This window comes from Zootoca vivipara, chromosome 7, assembly GCF_963506605.1.
Source record: "Zootoca vivipara chromosome 7, rZooViv1.1, whole genome shotgun sequence".
NCBI lineage: Eukaryota > Metazoa > Chordata > Lepidosauria > Squamata > Lacertidae > Zootoca > Zootoca vivipara.
Window position 1 is genome coordinate 40,949,408 of NC_083282.1, and position 27,833 is coordinate 40,977,240.

Consider the following 27,833-nt stretch of genomic DNA (forward strand, 5'->3'; position numbering starts at 1 on the left):
TCTCTTTTAAGATAGTTACTGAAAATGTGTTATTGCCCAATGTCAAAAAGCCTGTCTTCTCCTACATACATATTCTGACTCTCTCATAATCTAACCTGCCTTAAATTAATGTTAGAAGTAGAGCCAAGTTACTGATTGGTTACAGTATCATCCATTATATGATATGTTTAAACTAGATAAGAAAAATGGATTTTTGGACAACAAGCTCACAATCTGAAAGAGAGTTTTTGCAGAATAAGGAAAAAGTATTACAGACATACCTCGGTTTAAGTATGCTTCGGTTTGAGTACTTTCAGTTTAAGTACTCCGCGGACCCGTCTGGAATGGATTAATCCACTTTCCATTACTTTCAATAGGAAAGTTCGCTTCAGGTTAAGTACGCTTCAGGTTAAGTACAGACTTCCAGAACCAATTACACTCATACTTCGGGTTAAGTACGCTTCAGGTTGAGTACTCCGCGGACCCGTCTGGAACGGATTAATCCACTTTCCATTACTTTCAATGGAAAGTTCGCTTCAGGTTAAGTACAGACTTCCGGAACCAATTGTGTACTTAAACCGAAGGTACCACTGTATCTAAAATGCATAAGCAATTTATTGGAATGGGAAACAAAAGACGAGCTGGTTATAGCCTCGGTGACCCACTGGGCAATTGATATAGGGTATAATATAGAACTAAACCTCTGGGAGAAACTCTGGAAGAAAGATCTGAAATTTACTGCATGCTACACGTTGAAAGAGAATACATGAAAATGATTCATAGATGGTATCTAACCCCGAGTAGACTAGCTTAGATCAGTGTTAGAAACTGAGAAATGAAAGCTAGGAGCTAAATGGCACCTTAAACCTAGGTTATTGGCACAACAACTGAATGTCTTGTCTTATAACAAGAATACAAGGCTGAAAACAAGTGAACTGCAGCTAAAATATTATGTTCATTTTTCACACGGTCTATTCTTTCCCCTGCCCACCTCCCACCTCCAATATTCTTAAGAGGGTCTCTTCTCCAGAAGTGGGGAGGCAGAAAAATATCCTCCTTTCCTTTCACTCCGCAGTTTTAATCTAAAATATTAGGTGTAGTACTGCTCCCAGAGCTCAGAAACTGCTCATGCTAATGAAATGCCCTGCTGTAAAATGCGCCTAGACCAATGGGAGTTTCGAACACTGGCTAAGATGTATAAGCGGAATTGGATTTGTGTTGGAAATGTAAAGAAATGAAAACTCTTTTTTAAATATGTGGTGGGCATGCAAAAAAGGTAAGAATATTAAAGGTAAAGGGACCCCTGACCATTAGGTCCAGTTGTGACCGACTCTGGGGTTGCGACGCTCATCTCGCGTTATTGGCCGAGGGAGCTGGCATACAGCTTCCAGGTCATGTGGCCAGCATGACTAAGCCACTTCTGTTGAACCAGAGCAGCACACGGAAATGCCGGTTACCTTCCTGCTGTAGCGGTACCTATTTGTCTACTTGCACTTTGATGTGCTTTCGAACTACTAGGTTGGCAGGAGCTGGGACCGAGCAACGGGAGCTCACCCCCTCGCGGGAATTCGAACTGCCAACCTTCTGATCGGCAAGCCCTAGGCTCTGTGGTTTAACCTACAGCACCACCCATGGGAAATGATATATACTGTAATGGGATTAAAAAATGCTTAAAACAACAATCCCCAAAAAACCAGAGGCATTCTGGTTGTCAGGTGTCAGAAAAACCTTTTAATGTATGCAACAACGGCGGCTCAGATCTTGTTAGCTCAAAAATGGAAGGTGAGGGAGGTCCATAGCAAGGAGTATTTGCAACTTAAGATGATAGAATATGCAGAGTTAGGAGGTCTAACAAGTAGAATAAGAGAGCAAGAAGAACAGGTATTTAAAGCGGAGTGGTAAAATTTTGCTGAAAATAATTGTGTACAGTTGAAAACGGTGTTAGTAATAAGGTAAATTCAACAGTATAACATATTTAAAAGGGATGTAAGATGGGAAATGAATTAGATGGATATACAAAAAATATGCAGGAATGGTGGACAAAGTAAAAGAACCTTGAAACGGTAGGGAGGAAAGTTGTTGAATGGATGGCTATAATGGAAATTTGAAAATTTAATAAAAATTACTAACAAGAAATTCATTTTAGAAGCCTTAGTGATACCTATATAGTTCTTTAAAATACACACACATATGAACTAAGTTTTTTTCTGCCTAGTTTATTGTTGGTATGTTATAGAATACTGTAGGTGTACTAATTCAAACATGAATTTAACTAAATCCACCTTTAAATGATCTGTAAAGATATGGGTTATCTTTTCACATTTCTTCTATATGTGCATGCCTGCCTTTGCTACTGCCAGGTTCAAAGATGCAAGAGTAGATAGGAAGGTCTTTGGTGGCAACAATATTCTAATTTCAGTGCTAGGTGTGCCTACTTACAGAAGGCATTCCAAGGTTGGGCACCACCACAGAAAAAAAATCTGTCCTCTGTGGAAGCTTAACATACTTCTGCTTAATAGGGTACTTGGAACAGAGCCTCTCCAGAAGATCCTAAAACAGGGGTAGGCTAGTAGAGAAAGAGCAATACCTTCCGGTCCAAACCATTTATGGCTTAAAAAGTAAGCACCAGCACTTGAAATTGGGCTCTAAAGCAAACAAGCAGCTAGTGTAGATCTTTCAAAATAGTGGTAATATTGAATGACTCTGACTGTACTCGTCAAAATTCTGGCAGCCAAGTTCCACACTAACTGATGCTACCAGGACATCTCATGGCAGCCACACATAATCTAGCCAGGAGGTTACTAGAACATGAATCACCATAGCTAAGCTATCCCTGTACACAAGGAATTGGAGCAGATGAACCAGCAATGCTGGCAATGTGAACTTTGGGTCACTGAGGCCATCTGGGCCTCAAGTGGCAATGGTAGATCAAGGGGTATCCATAAACTGCATACCTGCTCCTTTAGGGGTAGTGCAACCTCATCCCCACACCTGAGAACACTCACCCACAATGTTTCCATGTTGGGATTCAGCTTCAGGCCAGTTAGTTACTGAATTCAGATTGAACCCTTACATGCCTTATACAAGTTCATAAATGCTTTTAGCAAAAGGATCTTCTAGCTCAGTGTTTCCCAACCTTGTGCCTCCAGATGTTTTAAGACTACAATTCCCATCATCCCTAGCTAGCAAGACCAGTGGTCAGGAATGATGGGAATTGTAGTGCAAAAACAGCTGGAGGCACAAGGTTGGGAAACACTGTTCTAGCTGATGAAATTGATTACAACACTGCCTGGATTTATGAGCACGGTTATACAAGTGGGACCCTGCAACACTATTTTGTTCACTATCTCCCTCCAGGATACTCTGTTCCCACAAGCTTTCTACCTTGCCAACAGCATTTAATTTCCACTGAGCAAGCTAACTCTCAATTGGCCCTTTTTATTTTATGTCCCTCACTTAGTCCCCCCCCCCAAATAAAACATATTCTCTGATCCGAAATCTATTACCCCTTGGCATTTGCCTTGGGAACAAATGAATGCTGAACACCCCCTCTTAATTTCTATCAACTATGCAGAAGAGGAAGAACACAAACTGAAATATTTTTCCACAAGTACACACTATTGCAATTTTATTGGGAAGCCAAGAGTGTGTCCCTGGATTATCTAAGATCAAAAATTAATTATAGAACTGTAGAATTTCAGAGTTGGAAGGGACCCCCAGAGCCATCCAACATCTGCTTAAAAACCTCCAAGGAAGGAGACTCCACAACCTCCCAATGGAGTCTGTTCCACTGTCGAATGGCTCTTACTGTCAGAAAGTACGTACTTCCTGAAGTTTAGTCGGAAACTCCTTTCTTGTAATTTGAATCCATTAGTTTGAGTCCTACCCTCCAGAGCAGGAGAAAAATATTTGTTCCATCTTCCATGTGGCAGCCCTTTAGATACTTGAATATGGCTATCATATGGATGTTTTCCTATTTTCATATAATTTTTTTTCTGTTTTCCTTAAATCCAAAGCAGAATCATATCCTCTATATCCATAATTTGATTAGCCATATAATCATAGCGGGGTCCATATTGCTGCCGTCCAGGTGCCATAAGCCATTCAGATAACAAAATCTAGACTCCAGCAAACATTCTGTATATTCCGAAAGTATATTAAGGTGATCACTGATTGATGATGAAACAGATGTGAAAAATGTGTTTCACTGTTGCTGTTGCAATAAAATTCCTGTCTCCATGCTGTTTTCAGATTTTGTAGCTTTACTTTTTGCAGCATCTTAATTGCTAAAAGAATAGGCCTGTCCGACAGTCTGATAACATTTCCAAAATAAAAATACTGGAATGTTCAACTGCAAGCAAGAAGTACCTTTAATAATTCCAGCATCTGTTTTTAACAAATATTCTGATGCAAAATATTCTAATATCATGATATTGCAACTCCAACAAGAGTGAACTCAAGCTTTGAAATTATTAATTAAATCTCAAAGCTTTCCTGCTGAGCCCAAATACCAGATGGGAGAATCAATTACGGGTCAAATCTTGAGGTGGATAGAGGGAAACATTATTGGGGATCTGTAATGCTTCACTTCAAGTTACTGAAATAAACACAGTGGCCAACATGATCTGTTTGAGGCCACACACATTGCTTGGAGGTGAGTAGTTAGAATAGATAAGAATAACTCAATCCATATGCACATCCAACCTTGCCCACGGACAGAAAATCCAAATTTATTTTCTGTATTTCAAAACAAAAATGTTCATGTAATATATTTTGCAATACTTCAATCATTTTATGAAATTGATACATATAAAAAGCTGGTCAAAATGGTAATCGCAATGCAAGTGTGTTGAAATTTTACTTTGAAAATATTAAGAAACTGCCTTAATTTTCAAGCCTAAAAAGATTATGAATGTAGGCCAAATGCTATAAAGCAGCTCAAGCATGTCACACATTTTGTAAAAAGTGTGTTGAGTGTTTGTATTTCAGCTGAGCTCATGCTCTGCATGCAGAAAGTTCCCAGTTCAATCCTTGGGATTTCTGCTTAAATGACTCTGGTGGCAGGGTTTGGAAATACGTCTACCTGAAACTGTGGCTAGGTTCTGCTAGTTCAAGCAGAGTAGTGGTCTAGGTGGACCTGGTTCCTTCGCTCAGTATGAGGTAGCATCATATTTTAAAAAGACTGTTTGTGTCACCACAGAGGGCAAAGCAAAGGGCTACATTTATGCAAACCAGTGCTCTTAGTTAAAACAGATTTAGTTATCCTTATTTTACAAAGTTTCTGAATCTTTGGTTGATCCTAAATGCTTATTTGGTTTAGACTGGGTGTGTGTGTGTGTGTGTGTAAAATTATTGCTTGGTTTTGAGTATTCTTCATCATGTGGTCTTTAGATCTAGATGCTGAAAATGATTCACCAAGATGGTTATCAAATTTACTTATCTGTGTACTTCTGATTTAGAAATGTGCTGAAATTATCACCTGCCTAGTTCTACTTCATGATATTAAATGTGAGCTAAAAATGGTTGTGTAAAATAACGTTGAATGGCATGCGGAGAAATAACATTTGAGAGAGAAGATCCACCTAAGCAGCCCTATCAGCAGAAACCTTCTGCAAGGACTACCACTTGTGTGATGGGGCTTTCCCTCTTTTCTTTTTTTCCCTTGTCCCCCTCAGGCTCCCTGGGTCTGGGAAAGCCAGTTTGCTCACCTCTCTGGCTTTCAGGACCTGGACACTAAACTGCAGGCTGCTGCACTCTGGCCTGCTTGGGCCCTGCTTGCCTAGAGATGTGGATACACTGTCTAATACAATCACAACAACATCTACTTTAAATGCAAACATTTAGGTCAAAAGTTAAAAATAAAAGATTTCAAATCAAGTCAACAATAACTTGGTCTTCAGTACCACCTACAGATCCTGGATGAGCACTGCAATTCCTTTTCCCAAAAAGACTATTATCTTTCAAACATGTTACCTGAAACCTGAAAAAGCCTATGCTTTTCCTATTGGTCTGTGACAACTGCTGCCCGGTCACAAATATACCCTTTTTAGGGAAGGTGATTGAGAGGGTTGTGTCTCAACAGTTGCAGGTACTCTTGGATGAAACATATTATCTTGACCCATTTCAGTCTGGATATAGGCCTATTTATAGGACTAAATTAACCTTGGTCACTCCCTTTATTAGGAAAAGGACTGGCAGAATGCAAACCTGTTATTTTTACTTAATCTCTCAGTGACTTTTGATATCATTCACTGTGGTATCCTTCCAATCTGATTTGGTGGGATGGATATTGAAGGTGTTTGGTCATTTTCAGTTTACAGAAAAGGCAGCAAGCTGGACCCAGGCAACTATAGGCCAATAAGTTTACTCAACACGGTGAGTAAACTGTACGCCTCTCATCTCAAAGATAAATTTTCGGAATGGCTCGAGGCGGAGTCTTTAATTGCAGAAGAACAGGCAGGATTCTGGAAAGGAAGAACGACTATTGACCATTGTCTACTTCTACAACATCGTAATTGGAAAATACACAGCTACAAAGTCCTCCTCCCTGTTCGCAGCCTTTATAGATCTTAAAACAGCCTTCAATTCCATTTCACGATCCAAGCTTTGGGAAAAATTGAAAGCCTCCACAATTGATCCTCGTTTATTACAGCTTATTCTATTGCTATATTCAAATACCAAACTCATGGTATGTTGCTCGCAATCGAAATTAGAGTTCCATCCACCCCAATTGGCAAACAAGAAAATATCTATACTATTATATGTGGACGATGCCCTGATAACTGTCTAGGACTGTCTAGGACTACGTTGGATTACGACAGGCTCTTCGGCGGGATATTGTCAAGAGAACCTCCTTACAATTAACTATAAAAAGACCAAAATAATGTCCTTCGCAAAACGTCTCAAAATTCGAACATGGACTATAAATGGTCGAAAGATTGAACAAGTGCATACCGGTAGTTTTAAGTATTTAGGCGTAGTCTAAAGTAGTCTTAAGTATTTAGTTTAAGGAACAACAGAAGCTAACAAAACCGCTTTTGCTATTATAAGATTTCTAAGAACAAAAGGCGCCCATTACATTCCAGCGGCATTAAAGCTTTATGAGGCGAAGGCACAGGCTCAACTACTCTATGGGGCTCAACTATATGTCCCTATCCCAAGTTTAATCCAATTAGAAACAGTCCAGTCAAAGTTTATTGGAGCGGCTCTCCAAACACCTCCCTATGTGTCAAATGCCACCTTACGGTTAGAAACAGGAACGATACAGGTGGAGGCCAAAATCTGGATACAAGTGTGCAATTTATGGCTGAAATTACATCACAGTCCTCAGGGCCTGGTTCCCGTTGTTACTGAAAGAAAACTATCATTCGCCATGGACTAGAGCCATTGAAAATAAGTCACAAATTATAGGCCTTCAACAAACTCACCTCACCTCCTGTAATTACAATGTAGTCAAAATGCTGGCTCTTGCTGTAATAAAATTGACTGTATGACAATGTAGCCAAAAATATAGTCAAACAGAGAATAATTGACATTGAGAGGCAGAATGATTTAAATAAAGTTCCATCTTTCCCAATATCGGAAGACCAAAGATATCTGTCGCTTCCAGCTGATTATCTAACCCATTTAGAGATACCATCACACAGAAGGGCATTTACTCTGGCCAGGTTTCATATACTGCCATCAGCGTTTCTATATGGGAAGTTTAGACAAGTTCCCCAAGAAGACAGACTGTCCATGCAGTTCTGGAGAAATAGAGACCACCGCCCATGTATTTTTTCGTTGCTCCCTTTACAGAGACCTCCGAAATGAATCTACCCTAAAGATATTTGACGAGTTACCTGGACAATCTGAAGAATTGCAAATTAAATGGCTCCTTTCAGACTCTAATCCACAGGTCACCGCTACGGTGGCAAGATTCTGTGCAAACGCTATCAGAATTCGGTGCGCCTACACAGGAAGTACTCCTGAATAGAGCCAGATTCCATCATAATTTATGACGCAGAGTAAATAATTAATATAAAAATAAGGATCAAAGGTTGATTGATCCCTTTTAGATTAGTTATTTTAGTTTATTTTAAAAAGTTTTTTTTAACATATTTTAAACATCAATGATGTAATGCAAATTACTGTGCTGGTCAGTGACTGTAATAAAGATTTACTACTACTTGGGAAAAGGACTGGCAGAATGCAAACCTGTTATTTTTACTTAATCTCTCAGTGGCTTTTGATATCATCCACCATGGTATACTTCCAAGCTGATTTGGTGGGATGGATATTGAAGGTGTTGGGTCATTTTCAGCTGGGTGATTGTCTTTTGCCACCCTGGGACTTGGGGCACTGTGGGGTACCATCTTGTCCCAAATGCTGTTTATCATCCATATAAAGCCATTGAAAGCAGTCATTTGGGGTGAAATGTCAACAGTACACTGTTGATACCTAGCTCTTTTTATCTGAAATAGCCAAATCAAGAGGCTGTGCAATCCTTGGACTGATGCCAGGACTCTGTGATGGGCTAGAGCTAGATAAAGGCCAGTAAACTGGCAAGATGGAAGCCCCGTGGGTTGGTGGGTCTTGAGTCCAGATAATTGGTCAATACCCTGTTTTGAATAGCAAAAAATAATATTTGGTGTTGATTAATTAGGTTTTTGCCTCCGGTTTAGAAGTCCATGTGCATTGTCACGTACATTTGTGATATGTAAGCAAGCTTCCCCATTTCCTTCAATAATGCAAGCAAATCAGCTGTCCCTTCACATGTGCAGAGCTCGTCTTCTCACAGTTGCTATCTTTCTCTAGCACAAGGTATAAGGACTACAGAGTCCTTATTGGCCACATAGTTATTCTGCAACAAAACACCTCATACATATTTTTTATTTAATAGAAAACAAGTCTTACATACTTTTGAACTTAAAATTAAAAAGAGCTTTGACCACAAACAATGAAAAATGTGGATATTAAAGTTATTTTGTTATTCTGTTCAGATATTATCTGTCGTTCTGGTTTGTTCTTGGGCTGATGACTAAATACCTTATTATTAGTACCCTTTATTCTTTGGTTTCTTAAGATTGATGGAAGGGGGGGAAATAGCTGCAAATGCAAGATCAGAAAATTAATCTGGATTTAAGAATAATTTATAATTCTTAACAAGCTTCACCTACATTCAGAAGCAATTAGCATTTCAAAATTATATATTTCAAATGGTGGCATATTCTGCCCTTTAGGATTGTTGGGTTGAAAAATTAAGTGCTTTTCTGAAGCAAGTCTGCCAAAGGAAACAATGCACTAGGGAAAGAGACCATGTCAGATACTAATACCTGATATTTAATGACTGAACCATGGCAATTTCTCAATTATTCTCTTAAATATAATTTTAATAAATGAACAAACCAAAATTAACCAGAGAGAATTTAAGAGAATTTAGGCATGTTTTAAGCCTCACTCACTCAGGCTCAGGTAGGATTTTCAAAAGCTAGGCCCCCAAATCACATTGTGAGCCATTTGGATTTTGGCGGCTACCTCAGGTGCTTTAAAGAAAAATCTTCCTCAGAATTAAATAGTGGTGTCACTTCCAAGTAATACTTTCTCCAGATAATGCCCTTTTAGTAATCTTGTTACCTCACTTCCTCACAGAGGAAGATCTAAAGGGACAAAGCTCCTATTATCTTAATACATTCCCGGGAACTTTGCTAAGGAGTTTGGTCACTGAAAAGCAAACCTCCTCAAGACCACTCAGCATTTTGATTGATGGTTTCTTCTCGTGTTTTACGATTTCGCTGCTGCTTCATCCAAAACAGTTTGTGTGGATTTGTTTTTAATTGATTCTTTTGTAGAAATGTAGCAATTGCAAGGTTTCTTGGTATTAGGAAAAAGACGGGCTCAAATCATTACAGTACACATACTATTGTTAAATGTTGCCTGTATATTTTAAATGAAAATGTTATTAATGTTGGTAAATTGGAAGGAAGTTTTGATATTTGGTAGTCATTTCCTCCCCAGAGTACTTTTGGATCTTTACTACTCGTGTGTGTGTGTGTGTGTGTGTGTGTGTGTGTGTGTGTGTGTTGTATCTATCTCTATCTCTATCTATCTATCTATCTATCTATCTCCAAGGCACCTTTAGCTAAGAGACTGAATATGATTCTTCTTTTTACCAATATGTAACAGCTACAGATCCAATCAACTGCACACAAATGGCAAAACTGAATGATCTGGATTTGAAATCCGAATGGCATTTCGATCAATAAATGGGGGTAGTTAAAATTTTTTGGCCATTTTCTAATTTACATATGCTAACGTGTGCACCTGCCTTGTTTTCTAGTATTTGGCCCCAACTCCTAGCTTTAAACTGTACATATTTTGGAAAGTTCATTCACATGGAATCTTATATTTAACAGTTTCATGGGGTTGTTTCTTTGGGACGAAAGGAGTTTCTCAAGAGCCTTTTTTTCTCTGCTCCCAATGAAAAGAGGAGAGCAAAGCCATCCGCTTACCACAAAGCAGTCCCACCACAAAGGAAAGATTAAGGGTTTAGGGAGAGGTCAATGTGGGTTTTTCTCTAACTAAACACTTTCCTAAAGTTTCCTTGTGGAAAAAATAATGAAGTCATCTAAGAGTTTTTAAAGAATTTTTATTTCTTTTTCACCGTCTGCATTCGCTTGTCTTCTCAGCATGGATGTTTAATCTTTCTAGGCTTTGTGAATTGGCCCAAATGAATAAGTGGTGAGCTGTCTCTCTAGGAGCTAGCGGCTTATTCTAAGGCCCTAATCACTGAGTAAACACATCTTTGCCCTCCCTCTCTTACAACTGCTATATAATAGTGGAGATTCTAGCACAGTAACCTGGATATTGCAGAGATCCACGCTTTGAAATGCAGAATGGCTGATCCTCCAAAACAGACAGTGCCTGATCTTCTCCTGCCTCTTTCTTCTTTTTTAAATTAAATATCACCACTGAGATGCTGTTTTATTGCCTGATATTGTGCATTAGTGCCCTGGATTTTCAAGTTTAGTTTCAGTCAACATTGTTGGCTGCACTTATATGGAACTGTGCATGTTAGGCTTATTGGTGCCCTTTTCTGGTGCATGTGTACTTGGTTTTGAATCGCTTTTTAAATTAAAGCAGACAAACATTAATGTAAATGTCTAATCCCTTTTCCAAAGTCTACTGTTGAAATGTTATATACTTTTAAAATTGATTTTGAGGACTTACACAAACTCTGTATTTTATAAATGTGCAGATTTAAAATGAATATGTTGTTAGAACAGATGTTTCTATGCATTCAACATATTTATTTTCAACTGGCAATTTTTAGCTGGTTAAATACATTGGCTCTGATCCAAAGAGTTACTTTGGGTATGCCCAGTGCTATTTTTTACTTCCTATAACCCCTGCCCCTTGCCATATTGCAAACTGTTTTTAAAATGTTTTCCAGAAACACAATTTCAGAACCCACATTATGTGTTGAGCTAATTGCATCTTGGCCAATTCCTTTAGGGGCAGATTTGAATGTATCATAAAAAGACAATAGTTTTCAAGAAAGATGCTTGCTCATTACTACTTGTGTCTGTTAAAGAAGAAGCAGTTTAACAGCCTTATGTCGGAACAGCTTGCCAGGTAGCCATAGGCTATAAGGCAGGGGTCGGCAAGGTCAGAGGCAGCTCGTGGGCCAGTTAAAGGACCCCCATGGGCTGCTTGTGGGCCATGGGCCTTAGGTTGCCTACCCCTGCTGTAAGGAAATTGAGCAGGCTGCTGGACAAGGCCGTCCCTGCTCCACCAACCCACTTGGTTCCCATGCTGGCAGCAGATGAATGGGATTCACTTCTTCTGGAGCCAGCAAAGCATCTTCCCCACATCACTTAATTTGGTAGAAGGCACTTAAAAACCCCAAGAGGCCCACATTTCCACCATGGAAATACAGGCGCCTACGTTCTTAAGCTAGTTGAAAAAAGTTGCAGGTTGGTAATGTTTTCGGGCTCATTTACAAGACAATATTTAAATAAGTTTCAGTTAAATTTGTCTGTTGTCTACAGAAGCTGAAATATTAGGAACAGAACTACCGTATACCTCATCTTTCTATGGTGGGCTTTGCCACTGCAGCCTCCTGGAATAATGTTCCTTGTGAAACCGCCAGCAGTACGAGACTACCTATGAAATTACAATTTGAAACTACCTGTGAAATTAACACTTAGATTTATCTAAATTGTAAATGAATGAAATTTTACGTTGTAAAATTTTATATAACATTTCCAAGCTATGAGTTGTGTGGTATCAGATTTTTTTGGTGAGTTTTCTTTTTATATCAGCTACTGTATTTTCAAACATATTTCAGAATCTAGACAATTTGTTAGTTATCAATTTCCCCTGAGATGTTGGGTAAAATAAAGCAACAGCATAGCATAAGTAACATTATTAAACTTACTGTAAACAATTTAGTTAGTTTGAAAAGGAAATTGAAACAAAAATCAGTGTTGTTATGAGATAAATGTACTCTGTTAGATTGAGACTTTCCATGAATGGAGTTTGGGTTTAGGGGTTAGTGGTGGGTGAGGCAATTTCCCCATATAGCCCCCATGCTGCTCCAGAGTTGGGACCCTACAGAACAGTGTGGAAGGTAGCATTGTGAGCTGCTTGGGGAAGGGGAAATTGCTGGAAATTGCCTTGCCTTACCCCTTTCTGCTGGAACTCTGCCCCTTTTGTGAACAGATGGATGTTACCCAGTGCACAATATTATTTTATCCATGTGGCCTGGGAATCAGGGATTAGTTTGCACAGGAATGCTCTTTCCATAGGGCTACAATCCAAGTAAATGAGAGATTTTGCCCCAGTTACAGATAAAGTTTTGAATACACAATTTCCCTAGATCCAGATTTTTTTTGTGGTGCTGTGCACAAAAGGAAATGTGGTGCTACATCCCATGTTTAATTCTCCCTCTCCCTAATACATAGTAAACCTTCTATCCTGATGCCATTGCATTAAAATCAGCTATTGGTTGTACAGTAGTATTTGCAACTGATTAAATTCTAAACTCAATTTTGGTGATCGTGACAGAATGTAAACATGGCTTTTCTTCTTTTTATATAATAGTCACAGCATTATTATTTCTGTAGGAAAAAATGTTCTTAAATAAACATTTTGGCCATGAGTTCTTGATCGCAAGAACAGTGTAGTTCACTTTCTCTCCAAATACCATTAAACAAAGAATTGTTTCTATGGAAGCAGCAGTGGAGTGCTGGGTGCTGAGATTGTTGAAAGGATGTTCCAGCAATATCAATAGGATGCCTCCAAAATATTTGGTTAGGGCTGAGACAGAAATTCCACTTGTATCTGAAAGTGTGTGGTGTGTGTGTGTGTGGCAATTAAATCAAAATATCATGCTAATACTTCCCCCCCTGTTTTTTTTAGAGAAAGCTGCTTGCTGTCTACCTCCACCATGATGAAAGTGTGCTAACCAACGTGTTCTGTTCTCAAATGCTTTGTGCCGAATCTATCGTCTCCTACCTTAGTCAGAACTTCATAACCTGGGCATGGGATATGACAAAAGAAGCAAACAGAGCAAGGTAAATAATTTGGAGTTGAATATTAAACTGTTTTAAGAACTCAAGAAATTCAGTGTATCTTTATAATAGATGTTACATAGTATACTGTCTGTTTAAATAATAGATTGTGGGACTGCTCCTCCCTCCCGCCTTTATCTTACATTGTTCAGTGATTATATTGTACAATCACAATAAAGGTATTATTAGTATTATTTCTTATTATTATATTTACGTTTCACAGGCTAATGTTCTCAGGATGCAGCCACTGTGCGTCCGACACACCCTTCCCCACTCTGTTCATTCACAAGTCTCCTGGGCCATTGTCTTCCTCTTATCTGTCAGGGTTAGTAGGTGAATGAGGAGAGTGAGCAAGAGATCCAGCGAAATATCTTAGTGAGAGGCATTATGACTGCATCCTTTTTTGGTGCCTTGGAAGATTTTAAATGTAGAGTCACCATCACCCGGTGAAGACCTGGAAAGCCTATTATCAAAAAGTGGAACCTTTAGCAAAGAGATGTGGTGATCTGATTAACATATCATATTAAGCCGTAGTTAAAATAAACTATAGTTCAGTGTGAATGAGCTTGCTGGTACACACTGCTCCAAAGCCCATTCTTCACTCTTCTTCCATTCCTGCTGCTTCCATGCCAGGAAGGAAACTAGCTAGCTTGCTGTTCCATGTGTGCAAAAATATGTAGATTATTTCACCTAAACAATCCATGAGTGGTAAGCCAAGAACAAATCTTGGAGAGAAACAACCATGAGTGCAGGTACACTTAATGAGAAGCCAGAGTCTGGCTTGTTTCCTCACCAGCATAGCTGGAGCAGGGGAGCAGCATAATGTGGACTTTTGAAATGCATGCACTTTTGAGAAGCATGCACTAGCCTGCTTATTTCATAGTTTATTTTAACTATGGCTTAATACCGTATGTAATGTGAACTGGGCCAGTGTGGCCTTCTCCAGTTCAGGTTTCTAGCCTACCAGTCATGCCTTCTTTCAGCACTATTCTTTTTCCTATTCTTTTTCCTCCACTTGATTTTCTGTCTATTAGCCCCCAATACTAAACCAGCATTCTGTGTCCTCTTTTACCTGTTTGGGGGTTTCTTCCTCAGGGTTGTGTTTTCCTAAAGATTTTTCAGTTTGGGTGGAAACCATTGGGTTCTCCACACCTGATAATACTTCCCCTTTGTGCGTGATGGTGCCAGTTTGGCTATATAAAGATTCAGACTTGGAGAATGAGTTCAAGGGTGGTACCGTATAAGAAGGAAGTGCAACAAACTCCCTGCAAATTGATGCAGTGATCTGTTGTGTCTGGGATGGGGACTTTAGAAAGGAGAGAACTTTCAGTTATGGGATGGAATAAAGCGGTGGGACGGACCTGTAGTGTGTATGCAAGTTGCAACCTGTTCCCACATCCCGATGAACTGTATAGAATCTATTGCATTGCATACCGGTAGTTATGTAAGTGTAATATCGGAACCGTCTACAAACACCCATTCCCCATCTGTCTCTTTGTTATTAATAGTTTTTTAATACACCACAGGAAGTTTAGTTTGAAGGGCCTCTGTGTTGAGCTCATGTGGGAAAGTTTTGTAATATGAAAAACATCCAGAATTGCTACACTGGATTTAATCTGACCCATTTGACTTTCGTCAAATGCAGCCTAATTGTGATAAAGACAGAAGTTTCCTCATATGGTGATATATGGTGATATAGTTGTTGGGCTTAATTGTCTGCTGGCAATAGTTACTTACCAAAGTTCTTTCTGTAACTGGTGGAATGTGCAAGTTATGTCATTCATCATGATAGTCTTTAAAAATATTGTATGTACAAATGAGCCTATGTCTATATATTTTTATGATGGAAGGATCTTAAAATTGTAGTAGCTGATCTCCTTTTTATTAACTTCAAGGATGGTCTCATTCCATGTTGTTATTGATAATTGTTACTTAATATAAACAGAGCACTTAAGAAATCACATGGTTTTGTGTTCCTATTGGACTAGTTCACTGGCATGTGCATTCCCCCACCATGCCGCCCGGTAACTTACAAATAAGTTAATTGCAGTTAACTTTTCAAATTAAGACTGAAACATGCAATGTTCTTGCATAATACTCCACAGACTACTTGGATGCATTTACCATAATCTTAATTTAATTTAGATTAGCTCACAGTGTTGAACCATGCTTTTAATTGTTTTAATTACTATTGAAAAGAGGGATAAAAAGTACTTTCTAACACAGATATGAATGAAGTAACTATGCTTTTTAACACGGCAAAATATGTGGACAAGAGATTGGGCTAAATCGTACATGCTGCCATTCACTGGGAGTAGGGAGTTCCCTCCTTTCCTTTTATCCCACAACTTGGTGTCGAAGGAAACACTATTTCTAAACCATCTGCAGTGGCTAAGTTCAGTCGACTGCCTGCTGTTATATTGTTCTAGTCTCTGTTTAATTCTCTAGTTTCTTTTATTTTACAATGACAAAAAATTGCAGTGTAGTTTCTTTTGAAAATCTGTGTTTGAGGGAGTTTTTTTATGACTGACAATCAACAGGCATGTCATTGCTTTGTTGTGTTTTACTAAAGAAGTCTATTAAGTAGCACAACTTTGATACACTGGTTATAAGAGTTTGCAGGTTACAGAGACACCTGTGGTGACCAAAGCGACAGAAGCTGCTTATTAGAAAGAGTCTGTACAGCTGTGTCCTATTAACTCCTTATGACACTTTTAGAAACACTTAATAAAGGGCTTGTTTAAGGCTTTATAGCTATTCTCAATGGATCTAGAACCTGATTGTGAAATACCAGTAAGATGCTTAAGCTTACATTTTTGGGTTTTGCTATCAGTTTATGACAAAGGATAGCAGTTTTCAAATGGCTATATATAAACAAACTATTTTTTATTTTATTTTATTTCATTAGAGCCTTTATAACCACCCTTCTAGTATAAATACACTCTGCTCAGGGTGTCTTACAGCCTGTAAAGGTTGCGATTTAATAAAATGAGCAAAAAATTTTTTCAAAAGACATGACATCAGCAGCTTTAAAAAAATCATTACAACATTGTCTACCTCATAAAAGAAAAGCCTGCCAGCAAAAAGTCTTCAACAACCAGTGAAAAGCAATGACAGAGGGTGCCAGCCACATTTCATGAGGTAAGCTATTGGGTGCAGCCACTGAGAGAGCCTTCTCTTCTCCCACCCAGCCATGCTTCCATTCCAGGTGGAGCGTAGAGAAGGTCAAAATACAATTAATACCTAATATATACCGTACATATAAGTGTAGGTTACTCTTAGGCTGCGGGGTTATTCATGCAGCATGGGGATAGTGAGGAATTGCTAACTAGAGGCCATGGTGCTATCACATGAAAATTGTGAAGGCTACTTCAATATAAATCTAACAGATGGGGTAATATTAAATTACTATCTTCCCAACACAATACATTAAAAATATAAAGTCCTGGCTATGATTGTTGATAGACTTTGTTATGTGTATCTACAAATATCTGTTAACTTAATATGGACCTGTCACTTTGGTGGTATGAGGACAGATTAGATATTTTATTGAAAATTAAAGCAAATGTATTGGACGCTTAAGTGGGTGGAAAGACATTCATAGAAAAATTGTTCCTCCTACCTGGAGGGTCAGACATGATTTTTGGTGGGTTCTCCCTCCTCCAGAAACCCTCATCATACCTTTATTTCATGTTGTTCAGGGGGAGCCCTTGATCCTCTAGACTGAAGTTGGTGATAGCACAGGTGGCTGCTGGGATAGGGGAGGAAGGGACCTTTCCTTCTGTGAACTTCCTTCTGCTCGCTTTACTTAGAATCCAAGCTATTGTATGTATATTTCCACAAAGTATCATCCAATTTGAACAGTGGACAATTGGATTGCCAAACCAGGTGCATTACTACTGCAGCCTATTGGTTCTTTCCCCCTCCATTTCCTCACTCTGCAGCCTTTATTCAGAGCCGCTGCAGAAGGAGTCAGACCTAAAATTGCATTTTACCTTCCTCTCATTATGATGGAGGATTGAAAGAGATTATGTGGGGCCAGGAAGTCCACAGTGGAGCACTGATGCTCATCCTTACCCAATGGCTATATTATTGTTAGCAGCGAATAAAGTTTATTATTCTTGCACCCAAAGTGGTTGACATAAACCATAAAAAACCAACAAATACACAATTTATCAAGTTAAATAAAATGCAAGTTAAATAATAGCAGCTACTGAAGAATCATATCAATTTCTATGCACATTGTTATACCTCATCAGCAATTCAGGATCAAACTCATTGGCCAAACACATGTCTGTTTGTTGTGTTTAGCCCCGAACCCTTGGGTACAATATTTCAAATCCTCTTTTCCTTGGCCGGTGCTTGCTAGTCTTAATTTTAAAATGTTTCTTTCTCCTTTAGTGTCTCAGCTTAAGAAAGGGGTAATTGACATACACATTTTCTTATTTCCATGACCGAATAATTAGCCAGATTCACAGATCATGCATCCTTTTTGCTAGTTCATCTGAATGAAAACCAGTAGATTTACCGCCTTTGTATGCACTGGTCTCCATGCACATGCAAGTGATGACAGATGCCCTTTTAGTCTGGCCTGTGCCACTTCTGAATGTTTTTAAGGCAGTAGAGAAAGTGGGAGAGAACCATTTTAAGTCAAATACAAGTTCTAAATCAAAGTCACTTCGTGATTTAGTTGGAAGACATGAAAAATACAGCAGCCAGTTTTAAGCATCACTTACTTCCCTTCAGTTCTGATGGCTTCTCACGGAATGAAATAAAATTCAGCAAGAGGTAACTTGCAAAAGAATTGGTCTGTTGCTGTTTAGATAGCAGTCCATTCTTAGACTTTTGTCTAAGTTTGTAAAAAATTGCTTCTATTTTGTCTATAATAATTTAAACACAGTTCAATTTACTTACAACAACATAATTATCAAAGGTGCTTAAAGGTGCCCAGGTCAGGAGTCTAATTAATGTTTTAAGAAATAAAGATTTACTACCAGGCAAGTTTGTCATTTTTTCTGTGGCTTGTTTTGTAGAAGAAGCAGAGGAGAGAAGTTGAGGAGGGAACCCTCCTGTTTCTTGATTATATCCCACCCGCTCATTTTCTCCTTTTCTCCTTTGCTTTTGATTTTAGTGGCGGTCTTAACGGAATGTCAAGATCAATTTGAAGCATGGTTAAACTCAAGGTTTGCATTCTGCCAGCAGCAATTGTCCCTACAAACAATGCTGTGTGTTCTTGTAACTTCAGAAGCTTTTAGAAGGATCATGGCAAGGGCAGCATCTAATGACTTTATTAGTATAGGGTTTCAAAACAGCCTCAGTAATTGTTCACATCTCTTTGTCAATGTAGTCATAATTACTGCATAACATTGTTCAGGGTTGCACTTGTGAATGGTTTCCTAATAGCAAGAAATGAAGAAAAAAGGGAAGGGATGAAAGGTGATTGTCTCTTCACACAGCCTGTATTCAGATAATGCAAGAGCTGTTTGTAATGCTGAATATGTCTACTAAACAAGGAAAATCCATATTTAAACATATATACTCTTTGAGATGATACCCTGTTAGGTGTTTTGAAATATGTATCAAAAGGACATTAAGGCCTCCACATCTAGAAAAGGAAAGTTGTGATTGATGACCTATAGGTTTATGAATGTTAAAGGTGCACAACTTTCCTTCCTTTGATCTGGCTTGGTTTTTTGTTTAAATTACTCCAAATAACATTGCATGCCAGTCATACTCCCTAGGCTCATTTCGACAAATTAATATGCAGAATTCTTGTACTGCTGAAGGATAGGCTGTTCTGCTCTTGAAATGATTGTATGTGCAGAATCTTTAGTCAATGAATTAAGCAAGAGTACATTCCAGAAATTCCACTGTTGTGGTGCTACATCTTACTCCATGCCATACAGTTGAGCAGTGGCCTCAGTCCTGGGTTCCTACTCCATAGCCCCTCAATTGCAGGGGTCATCACAACTCCTCACTGTGAACTGTTGAAGCTGCTCCAGCCTTGGTGTATGTTGCAGTGCTCCTAAACCATTCACCAATGAATGCCTGCTGGTATTCTACTCCTTGTGTTGATTCTGTATGTGTAGGAAAGCATCGTGCAATGCAGCAAGGAATGCCTGCTCTAAAATATATCAGTTTAGGGTCAGTATTTAGATAAATGAAAAATCAAAATCTAGAATGGAAAAGTCCTACAACTAGAGTCATGGAAACTAATTAAAAGCTTTTCCTCACAAATAAATTATTATTGCACAATAAATATGTATTGATTTCTCATTTTTGTTCACAGTCCATTTATTTTTCTTCATAATTATATCCTGTTGTAGAGAAATCACTGTTTCCTTGCACTCAAATTTGCAGTATGTCATATCTGGAAAAAATGCTATTCTTTCAATAGGTAGCACGTTTGTAAGAAATTGTTGTGGATCACCAGTGGCGTTGCTGTCTGTCTAGTATGTTGTTGTTTGGATGCTAGAGGCATGCCCTGGGTGGTTGTCTGATGCGTGATGCAGTTAGTGATGACTGACAGAACTGTTTTAATTATTATGCCGATTTGTTGGTGACCATGCATTCCTCTGCTGTACAATTTGAGTAAAGGAACTCTTTATTAGCTCCCTCTTTGCCGTTCAGTAAACTGTTTTGCCATTTTGTGGCCATTAATTTTAACAGCAACAACAACTTGTTGATCTCTTTGTTGCATGGAGAAAACATACATGCATGAATAACCATTAGATTTATGTGCACCACTCCCAGTCTGCTAAAGAGAAGGAGGATATCGCATCCTTGCCTTTGAAAGAAACTTGCTAGGCTATGGTGCAAAGGCTCCAATGACGTTTATACTTGGATGGATTGTACAGAAGGCCCTTAATTTCAAACTTTAGGGATTGAAATTAACGCAATACATTCTCTTAAGATCCAAATATATTTTTCTTTTAAATCAAAAGAAGCCTTTTATGTAGTGTAGCATGTAGAATCCATCCCTGCATGAGGTTACCAAATTAATACCAATGTGTTTTCAGATCAAGATAGAGACCAGGTTCTGGAAATATATAAAGTTGTATTTGCTTCTTAAAAAATACGTTACTGCTATAACCTTCTGGCATTTTATCTGCATCTTGATTAGCCTATACTAAATACATCATTAACAGTATAATCCTTTGCATGCCTACTAAGTTTACTAAGTTGCATGCCCACAAATTTAATAAAACTTAATTCAAGGGAAGCATGTAGGATTGCTCCAGTGGCTCCCTTGTGTTGAGAAACCTTAGGACTGTCATGGCATTATAAAGAGGGAAAATCCTGTTGTAGAACTGTGCATCATGACTTTTTTGATAACGATGTGACCTAAACATCTTCAGTGTCAAGTCCTTTCATCGCTCAGACTTGTAGAGCAGAAGGTGCAAAAGAATAGGATCCTGTGGTGCTATTTGTGAAAGAGCTGTGATGCAGAAGAGTGGTTGGCTGATGCCGGCCTCTGAGGAAAAAAAAGTGAAGGCATTTGGGCACAATTCCATTTACACTTACAAAAGCCTACAGCTGCATCAGTAATATCTCAACGATTCTGTTATCAAAATCACAAAAACATTTAACAGAATCTATGTGGGTACTTGGCCTTTTTCTTATCAGGAGGACACAGTAAGCAACAAGATTATTACACCTAGTTTTTAAAAGTATGGAGTCTTTGACAATTGGACATTGCAATAACTAGCACTGTATTTGCAGAGGGATCATAAGAATACCCTTTCTGGGCTCAAACTGTACAGCGTCATGCCCCCCTCATACTTGAAATGCTACCTGAATTTAAAATCCCTCACAGTTGGACACAGAGCCACTGATCTTCAAGAGGTTATAATATCAGGGATTACTCCTGGGCTAACTCACCCGTGGTTACTCTTCTATTTGTGTGGATTTGCAAAATGGCACATTACAGAGAACAGAACTACCACACTCTTCGTTGTACTTCTCAGGACCAATTTCCATCTGTTGTTGCCACTTCAAAACCCTTCCCTGCTATTAATGATGTGAGGAGGAACATTTAAATGCACAATAAAAAAATTCCTTCAGTAGCACCTTAAAGACCAACTAAGTTTATATTTTGGTATGAGCTTTCGTGTGCATGCACACTTCTTCAGTTAGAATGCACAGTTTTTGCATTCTAACTGCTTCATAGCTATGTGATGCTAGTGTTAAAATACTCCACACTTGTAGCCTGATTTTAAAAAAGGTAGTTGGTCTCCAAGGTGCTACTGTAAGGAATTTCTTTATTTTGTTTCGACTACAGCAGACCAGCACGGCTACCTACTGGTAAAAAAGAAAAGGCAGAGACCTTTTGTCATAGTCTGGTTGCTGAGCTCAGTGGAGTGGGAGAGTCTCTGAGGTGAACATGCCTGGAGGCAGAGTTAGCATCCAAAGTCAGGTCCAGTCCTAGGGTCAGGCAAACAGCAATCCACATGACCAGACAGTCTAGGGGTCAAGGAATCCAGTGATCATGGGGTCCAGGGTCAAGACGAGCAGGGCGCAGCAAGGTAGGGCCAGGAACAACTAGCATTGTTACCAGCAATTGACTGCTACTGGAAACTGCTTAAGAAGGCTGAAGCCAGTTGGTTCTCACCAGTCCTTCTCCTCTGAGTCCTTGAAGGCTGATCAACTGCAGGTGGAGTCACTCCCCCTCCTCCCCCTTCAGGATGCTGTTCAGCAGGTGAACCTGTTTTGTGGGCCATGACACCTTTTTAAGGATAACACACACCATATGGATACACAAGTGGAATAGTTTTCAGTGACAATCATGGACAGTAAGTAATATGTAAATTAGTCATAGTGACTTACAGCAGGGTGGGGCCTATATGTTTCTTTAACTTTGTATTATTTTCATGGCTAATCCATCAAGCTCAACTGTATCTACTCTGAGAGTTACAGATGAAGAGTGACTTTGGCACATAGCGTCAAACAATCTCAATATTTTCAAATAAACTTCCTAAACAGAAACAATTAGTTTAGTGTTGACTGGACTGATTGCAATAAAAGTGTCATTGCCTGCAGAAAGATGTAGCAAGATATGGTGTAAGCCCAGTAAAAAATAGCAATTGTCTTTAAAGAAAGTTGGGGTTAAGTGGTTCACATGCAGACTGTACTAAGACAATCATGCATAGATGCCCTGTTTAAATATTACATATCACATCCTTCAGTTTTACATTTAAAATTTAAATATTAATACATAAAATGTTATTCTTAAATTAACATTTTAATGAGACTTGTGTTGACTTTGCAGAGTATAAAATTAATAATGTTAAATAATTACATGTCTTACGTGTTTAATATTCAACAAGTATTCTTTTTGCTTTGGAAAGACACTAAAGCATCTCTTCTGTGATGAAAGATACTTTTAAGCTTTATCTTAAAAAACCCCCACAAAAAACCAGCAGATAGGTCAGCATATATTGTCTCTTATCTTCAAGGGGCTGATTTGATTGACCTTAAATAATTCTAGAACTGACCTTCAGGTCATGGCTCATCAAATTGGTTTTACCAGATTGATGCTTAAGATTAATTTCTGTAGAATTTAAATTTGGTTGTGATAATAAATCATTGGTCCAGTTTCTATATCATGGTAAACCATAGTTGATTGCTAAGGCAATCAGGGGGTCTTTGTCGAAGTCAATTAAATCTGTCTCTTATTGTCTGTGTGTCGCTTTTCCCTTGGGAGGAGCGTCACTTGGCGATGGCTGATCGGGTTCCAGCTGGGGTAATGAATGGTGAATTTCGAGATCAACCAAGGGGCTAATGGAGTGTCCCGTCTTTGACTTATCTAGATTGGGCTGGCGTTCTTTAGAGCCTTTTTGCTCTAAAGCTGGGTGCATCGCACATATCCATCCTTAATGGCCCTGCCAAATGAACCACAGGTCTATGGCAAGTGCCCTCCAACAAAGAGGGCATTGATTGCCTGGGGTCGGTCCGGCAATACGACAAATTTGGCAGTACCGGTAGTTGTTTTCATTCTGTGTATTTAAAAACTCTCCTCAACTCAATATTATAGTCCTCTACGGGGGCCCTGTATTTCAGGAGCTTATTAGGAATAGCCAAGTCGGAAAATGTCAGCATGAGTCTAGTGTGCTGGAAGTCTGTGCAAAGCAGGTTTATCGCAATCACATTGTTGCACTGGATACTGTATTTAGTAAAAGCTTAAAGTTTCTCTTCACACTAGCAATTGATTTCCAGTAAGGCAGCATACCTTTGAAAAGATATATGTTGAGAGCTACTTGGGTGTTTTGTAGGATCAAGTCCCTACTTTCACTTTTGTTATTTTTGCTATTTGTAGTCTCTCAGTTGTTGGATCCAGACCGGTTACACCCCTGTGCATAGTGGTCTTGGGGGAGGGCAACGCTGCGGTCAGTCTCATTAGTATTGAGGGAGCTATTACTGGCCACCAAAAGCACCAACACAGCCAGGAGTGACGTTATCATTCCTAGTTTGGTGTTGATTTCCTCCACTGTTCTTGCAGTCAGCAGGCAGTGGTCCGCAAGTATTTCCACATAGAGTGGTGCCCTCTTGGGTAGTAGTTCATGAGATAGTTCATGGGCACTCATCTCAGCATTCTCCCCTGGGTGGATGTAAGGGCGATCTGGCTGTGACATCTGTCACCCCATTGATCGCCAGGGTTGATTCAGCTGATCTAGCTGGCTAGGCGGGTGTCCCCTCCCTCCCTCCCTGCTCCATGTGTGTCCCTCCCAAAGCTGCTCGGTGGAAGAGGATGACCATCTCAGATAGAAGTAGTGTACCGTTCTTCAGTCAAGGGTATACGATAGCTGCCCTCCCCTGCTAGAACCTCCAAACAAGCTCAAGGTCCATTTGCAGTGCAAACTACCCTGAAAGTCTCTGCAGTTGCCAAACACCACCCACTAGTAACATCAGAGAGGCTCTGGCATCACAACCTACTAGTTTCCATTCAGCAGCCTGATGATGCATTTAAATGATAACGCCGCATGCACTTCCATTAGTCTGAAATACAGGGTTTTTTTTTAATTTTACCCTTAATAAACAAATGTGTTCCGTGGTTTCCACCTTAAGTTTATATATTCTACTGAAATGAGGCCAGTGGAGATTCAAAGTTGGGTCTAATTTGTTTTAAGACTTTCAGCAATACTCAACAGAAAACCTAGTTTTTACTTCCATTATTTGTCATTCTAGGTTTCTGAAGTGTGGATGTTGAGATTTTTCCCACTGATAGGGAAACGAGGTGTCATGATTCTGTTTTGGATTTTGATATCAAATGCTTCTCAGCCTGTGACATTTTAATGCCGCTTGTCTTTTCAAATAGATTTACCTTCTAATGCATGAGACAACAGGACTTTGCTCATCAGATAGTGCATACATTTCAAGATCAGTTGTTACCTAAAATATTATCATAAGGCATAAGAAAACACATGATTTAAGTTGCCTTTCATGAACATAATTAAGAATTAATAAGCCTGTACCAGTGGCTAGTCCTCAGAATTTCCACTGTTTTGCCTTTTGTGACCTGTGTTATTAAAAGTCCATTATTTTTACAGACTTTATTAAATTGGATCTTATTAAAGCATTCTATATTTGCATTTGGTCTTTCATAATTCATTATTATTATGACATTTACTTTTTACCATCAGATCTGAAAACATATCATAAGCTACCCTTTTCTCTTGAAAGAAATGCTAATTTCAAACAGTCCTCTAATGGAAGAGAAAAGCTTTATCAGTTTTTTCATTTATTCAGGATCGTGTTAAGAATACTAATGCCAGACTTCAGTATGCTAATGGATGAAGGCATTTTTTTGGCCAAAAGCTTAGAATTATTGTTTTAAGACTGCACTAGTAAGTATGAAAGTGAAGAAGGCTAGTACTATATCCAGAAGCATAACTCTTGAGTAAAAGTCATTGATTTTTATTGCTACTAATTGAACTTACAAGTTTTATATTAAAATATTATCTCTAGGTATAAAGCAGTATATTTATTTCATAATTAAATAAGTCCCCAACTTTTATTCTGTTGTTATTTATTTTTCTAGATTTGTATTTTACTCTGAAGCTCTTAAGTTTAGTTGCTGATACCTAGTAAAGGGTACAATACACCAGTGTTTCCCAACCAGTGTGCCTCCAGATGTTTTGGGACTACAACTCCCATCAATCCTGACCACTGGTCTTGCTAGCTAGGAATGATGGGAGTTGTAGTCCCAAAACATCTGGAGGCACACTGGTTGGGAAACACTGCAATACACAATACTTGTAGATTTGTATAGTCATACTTCATTCACTTGGATGAAAAAATTAAGAGTGAAGTACAGCAAAAGTTAGGTTTGCTTAAGTCCTTTTGAGATGAGTTCAATTATCAATTCAATACAGTGTGACAGAGCCAATATAATTTCAGGAGTGGTGTTTCTGTGAAGTGAGTTGTCACAAATGATAGATTTCTGGTGCCATTCCATGTTGTTTTGACCCCTAATGTTTTGGTGTGTTCATAGTGATCCACACAACTTCATGCAACAATAACAGCACACAGAAGCTTTCAGGATGGTACTGTATGTTGTGTCTTGATGACAAATTCAGCATCTAAAGAGGCAACTAAAAGGCATCATTACATTACTTTGAGCCTTGTAGTTTATTCTGGTGTGGTGCACATGTAGCAGTTGTAACTGAGATACCAGTTACCTTGTATATAACCCAATCAAATTTACAATGTCCAAGAAGTGAAAACCATTGAGTTCATTGGGCTTACTTCCAAGTAAGTGTGAATATATGACTGCAATCATAACTGCTTTCTCTATCATTCCTGCTCTTGGTAAACCAGTGGAGCTTGGTGCTCAAAACATGGTTAAATGTTTTGTGATTGAAAATTAGAAACAGCATGCAGAATTCTAAGTTTTTTTTCTACCTGAGTAAGAGATTTGTCTTAAGCAAACTGATTCCAGCACTTCTGAATCCCAGGAAGTGGTACTTCAGTCAGTTTCATTCATTTTTAGAAATTTCAACAAGTCTGTTGGACTCTTGAAAGATTTGTTCAAAAATACTTCAGGAGATGCAATGAACCAGAGGTTACCCTCATATGGTACCTTCTCTGTCGTCACACCCCAGGTGTGGAACTCTCTCCCTGTAGGGATTAACTTGTCCCTCTTATTGTCAGTTTTTCAAAGCCAATTGAACATGCGTTTTTCCTCTGAGTCTTTGAGGTTAAATATTACCTGGAGTCCAACAGATATGTTGTTGCTACTATATTGATAAAGTTTGTGATTGCAATTTGATGCAGTGCAATTTGATGCACTTAATGAAAGGCTTCTGATCCCAATCCCAGGTGTCCCGCTTTGGCTTCCCTGCTCTGCGGGACCAAAAGACAGGAGGGGTTTTTTTGCCCACCCTGTGGCATAAGTCAGTTGTCTCACACTAGAGCGTGGGGCCCAAAAATGGAAGGAAAACTTCCCTTGACCCCACACATCATCACTGTTGTACCTCCTTCCATTGCGCCACTTCTGGAAGCCTTTCAAGACAATTATTGTAGGTAATAGTAAAATGGTGTGATGTGTATACATTCTAAGTGCTTGCTCTAAATGTTCCAAGTGCTGTTAACAGCCATATGATTAGTGTTAATAGTCTGAAAGTTGAGGATTCCACCAGACATGAATGTGTGACAGAAGTCCATGCTTGCCTCGGCAGTGAATGAAAGGAGCCTTGCTTCCCCAGATGTTAAAGCATATGGAGATATATTATTGGAGTAGGAATTTATTCATATCATTTAGCACTCTCTCACCTCCCCCGTTTTTCTCTTATTTGTTCTTTATTTTAGCAATTCCTTTGGAGTAGATAGACCCCATATTTATTAACCTGTTAACCACTTTAGTTGTGCATGCCAAGGCACACTGCCCCTGCTAAAAAGTTTGTTTTATCTGGCCTTGGGATTGCTGTAACAGGATAACCAAATTTGTCATTCCCCTTTGCATATTTGAAAGGCCCCAATTGTTTTTTATATTTGTGATAACAGAAAAATAAACTATAGATTTCATCATCAGGAGGCCTGTTAAAATATACTACAATCTTTGAGTTTGTTATACTGGTTCTACAGCACATTGCAGAGTAGAATATGCTATTTAAACCTTGAAATGTCTTGGGCTGGCCTTGGTCTTTCTTTAGATTGTGACTAATTCCATTCTCTTGTGTTCCGGGGAAAAATAGTTTGCATTGGTGCATTCATTATTTTAAGTATGAGAACCAACTTGCTGCAGGATAGAATTTTATAGCTCTGAATATGATAAATGGGAATGTTGACTTTGATAAATATTGA

General features: G+C 38.8%; 1 protein-coding gene across 1 annotated transcript in view; it reads left to right on the top strand.

The window, feature by feature from the left end:
• FAF1 (Fas associated factor 1) overlaps positions 1–27,833 on the top strand; it is a 172,505-nt gene that overhangs the window by 106,131 nt on the left and 38,541 nt on the right. The window contains exon 13 of the mRNA XM_035122849.2: positions 13,381–13,535. Coding sequence (XP_034978740.1) covers positions 13,381–13,535 — 155 coding nt within the window. The remainder of the gene's footprint in view (positions 1–13,380; positions 13,536–27,833) is intronic.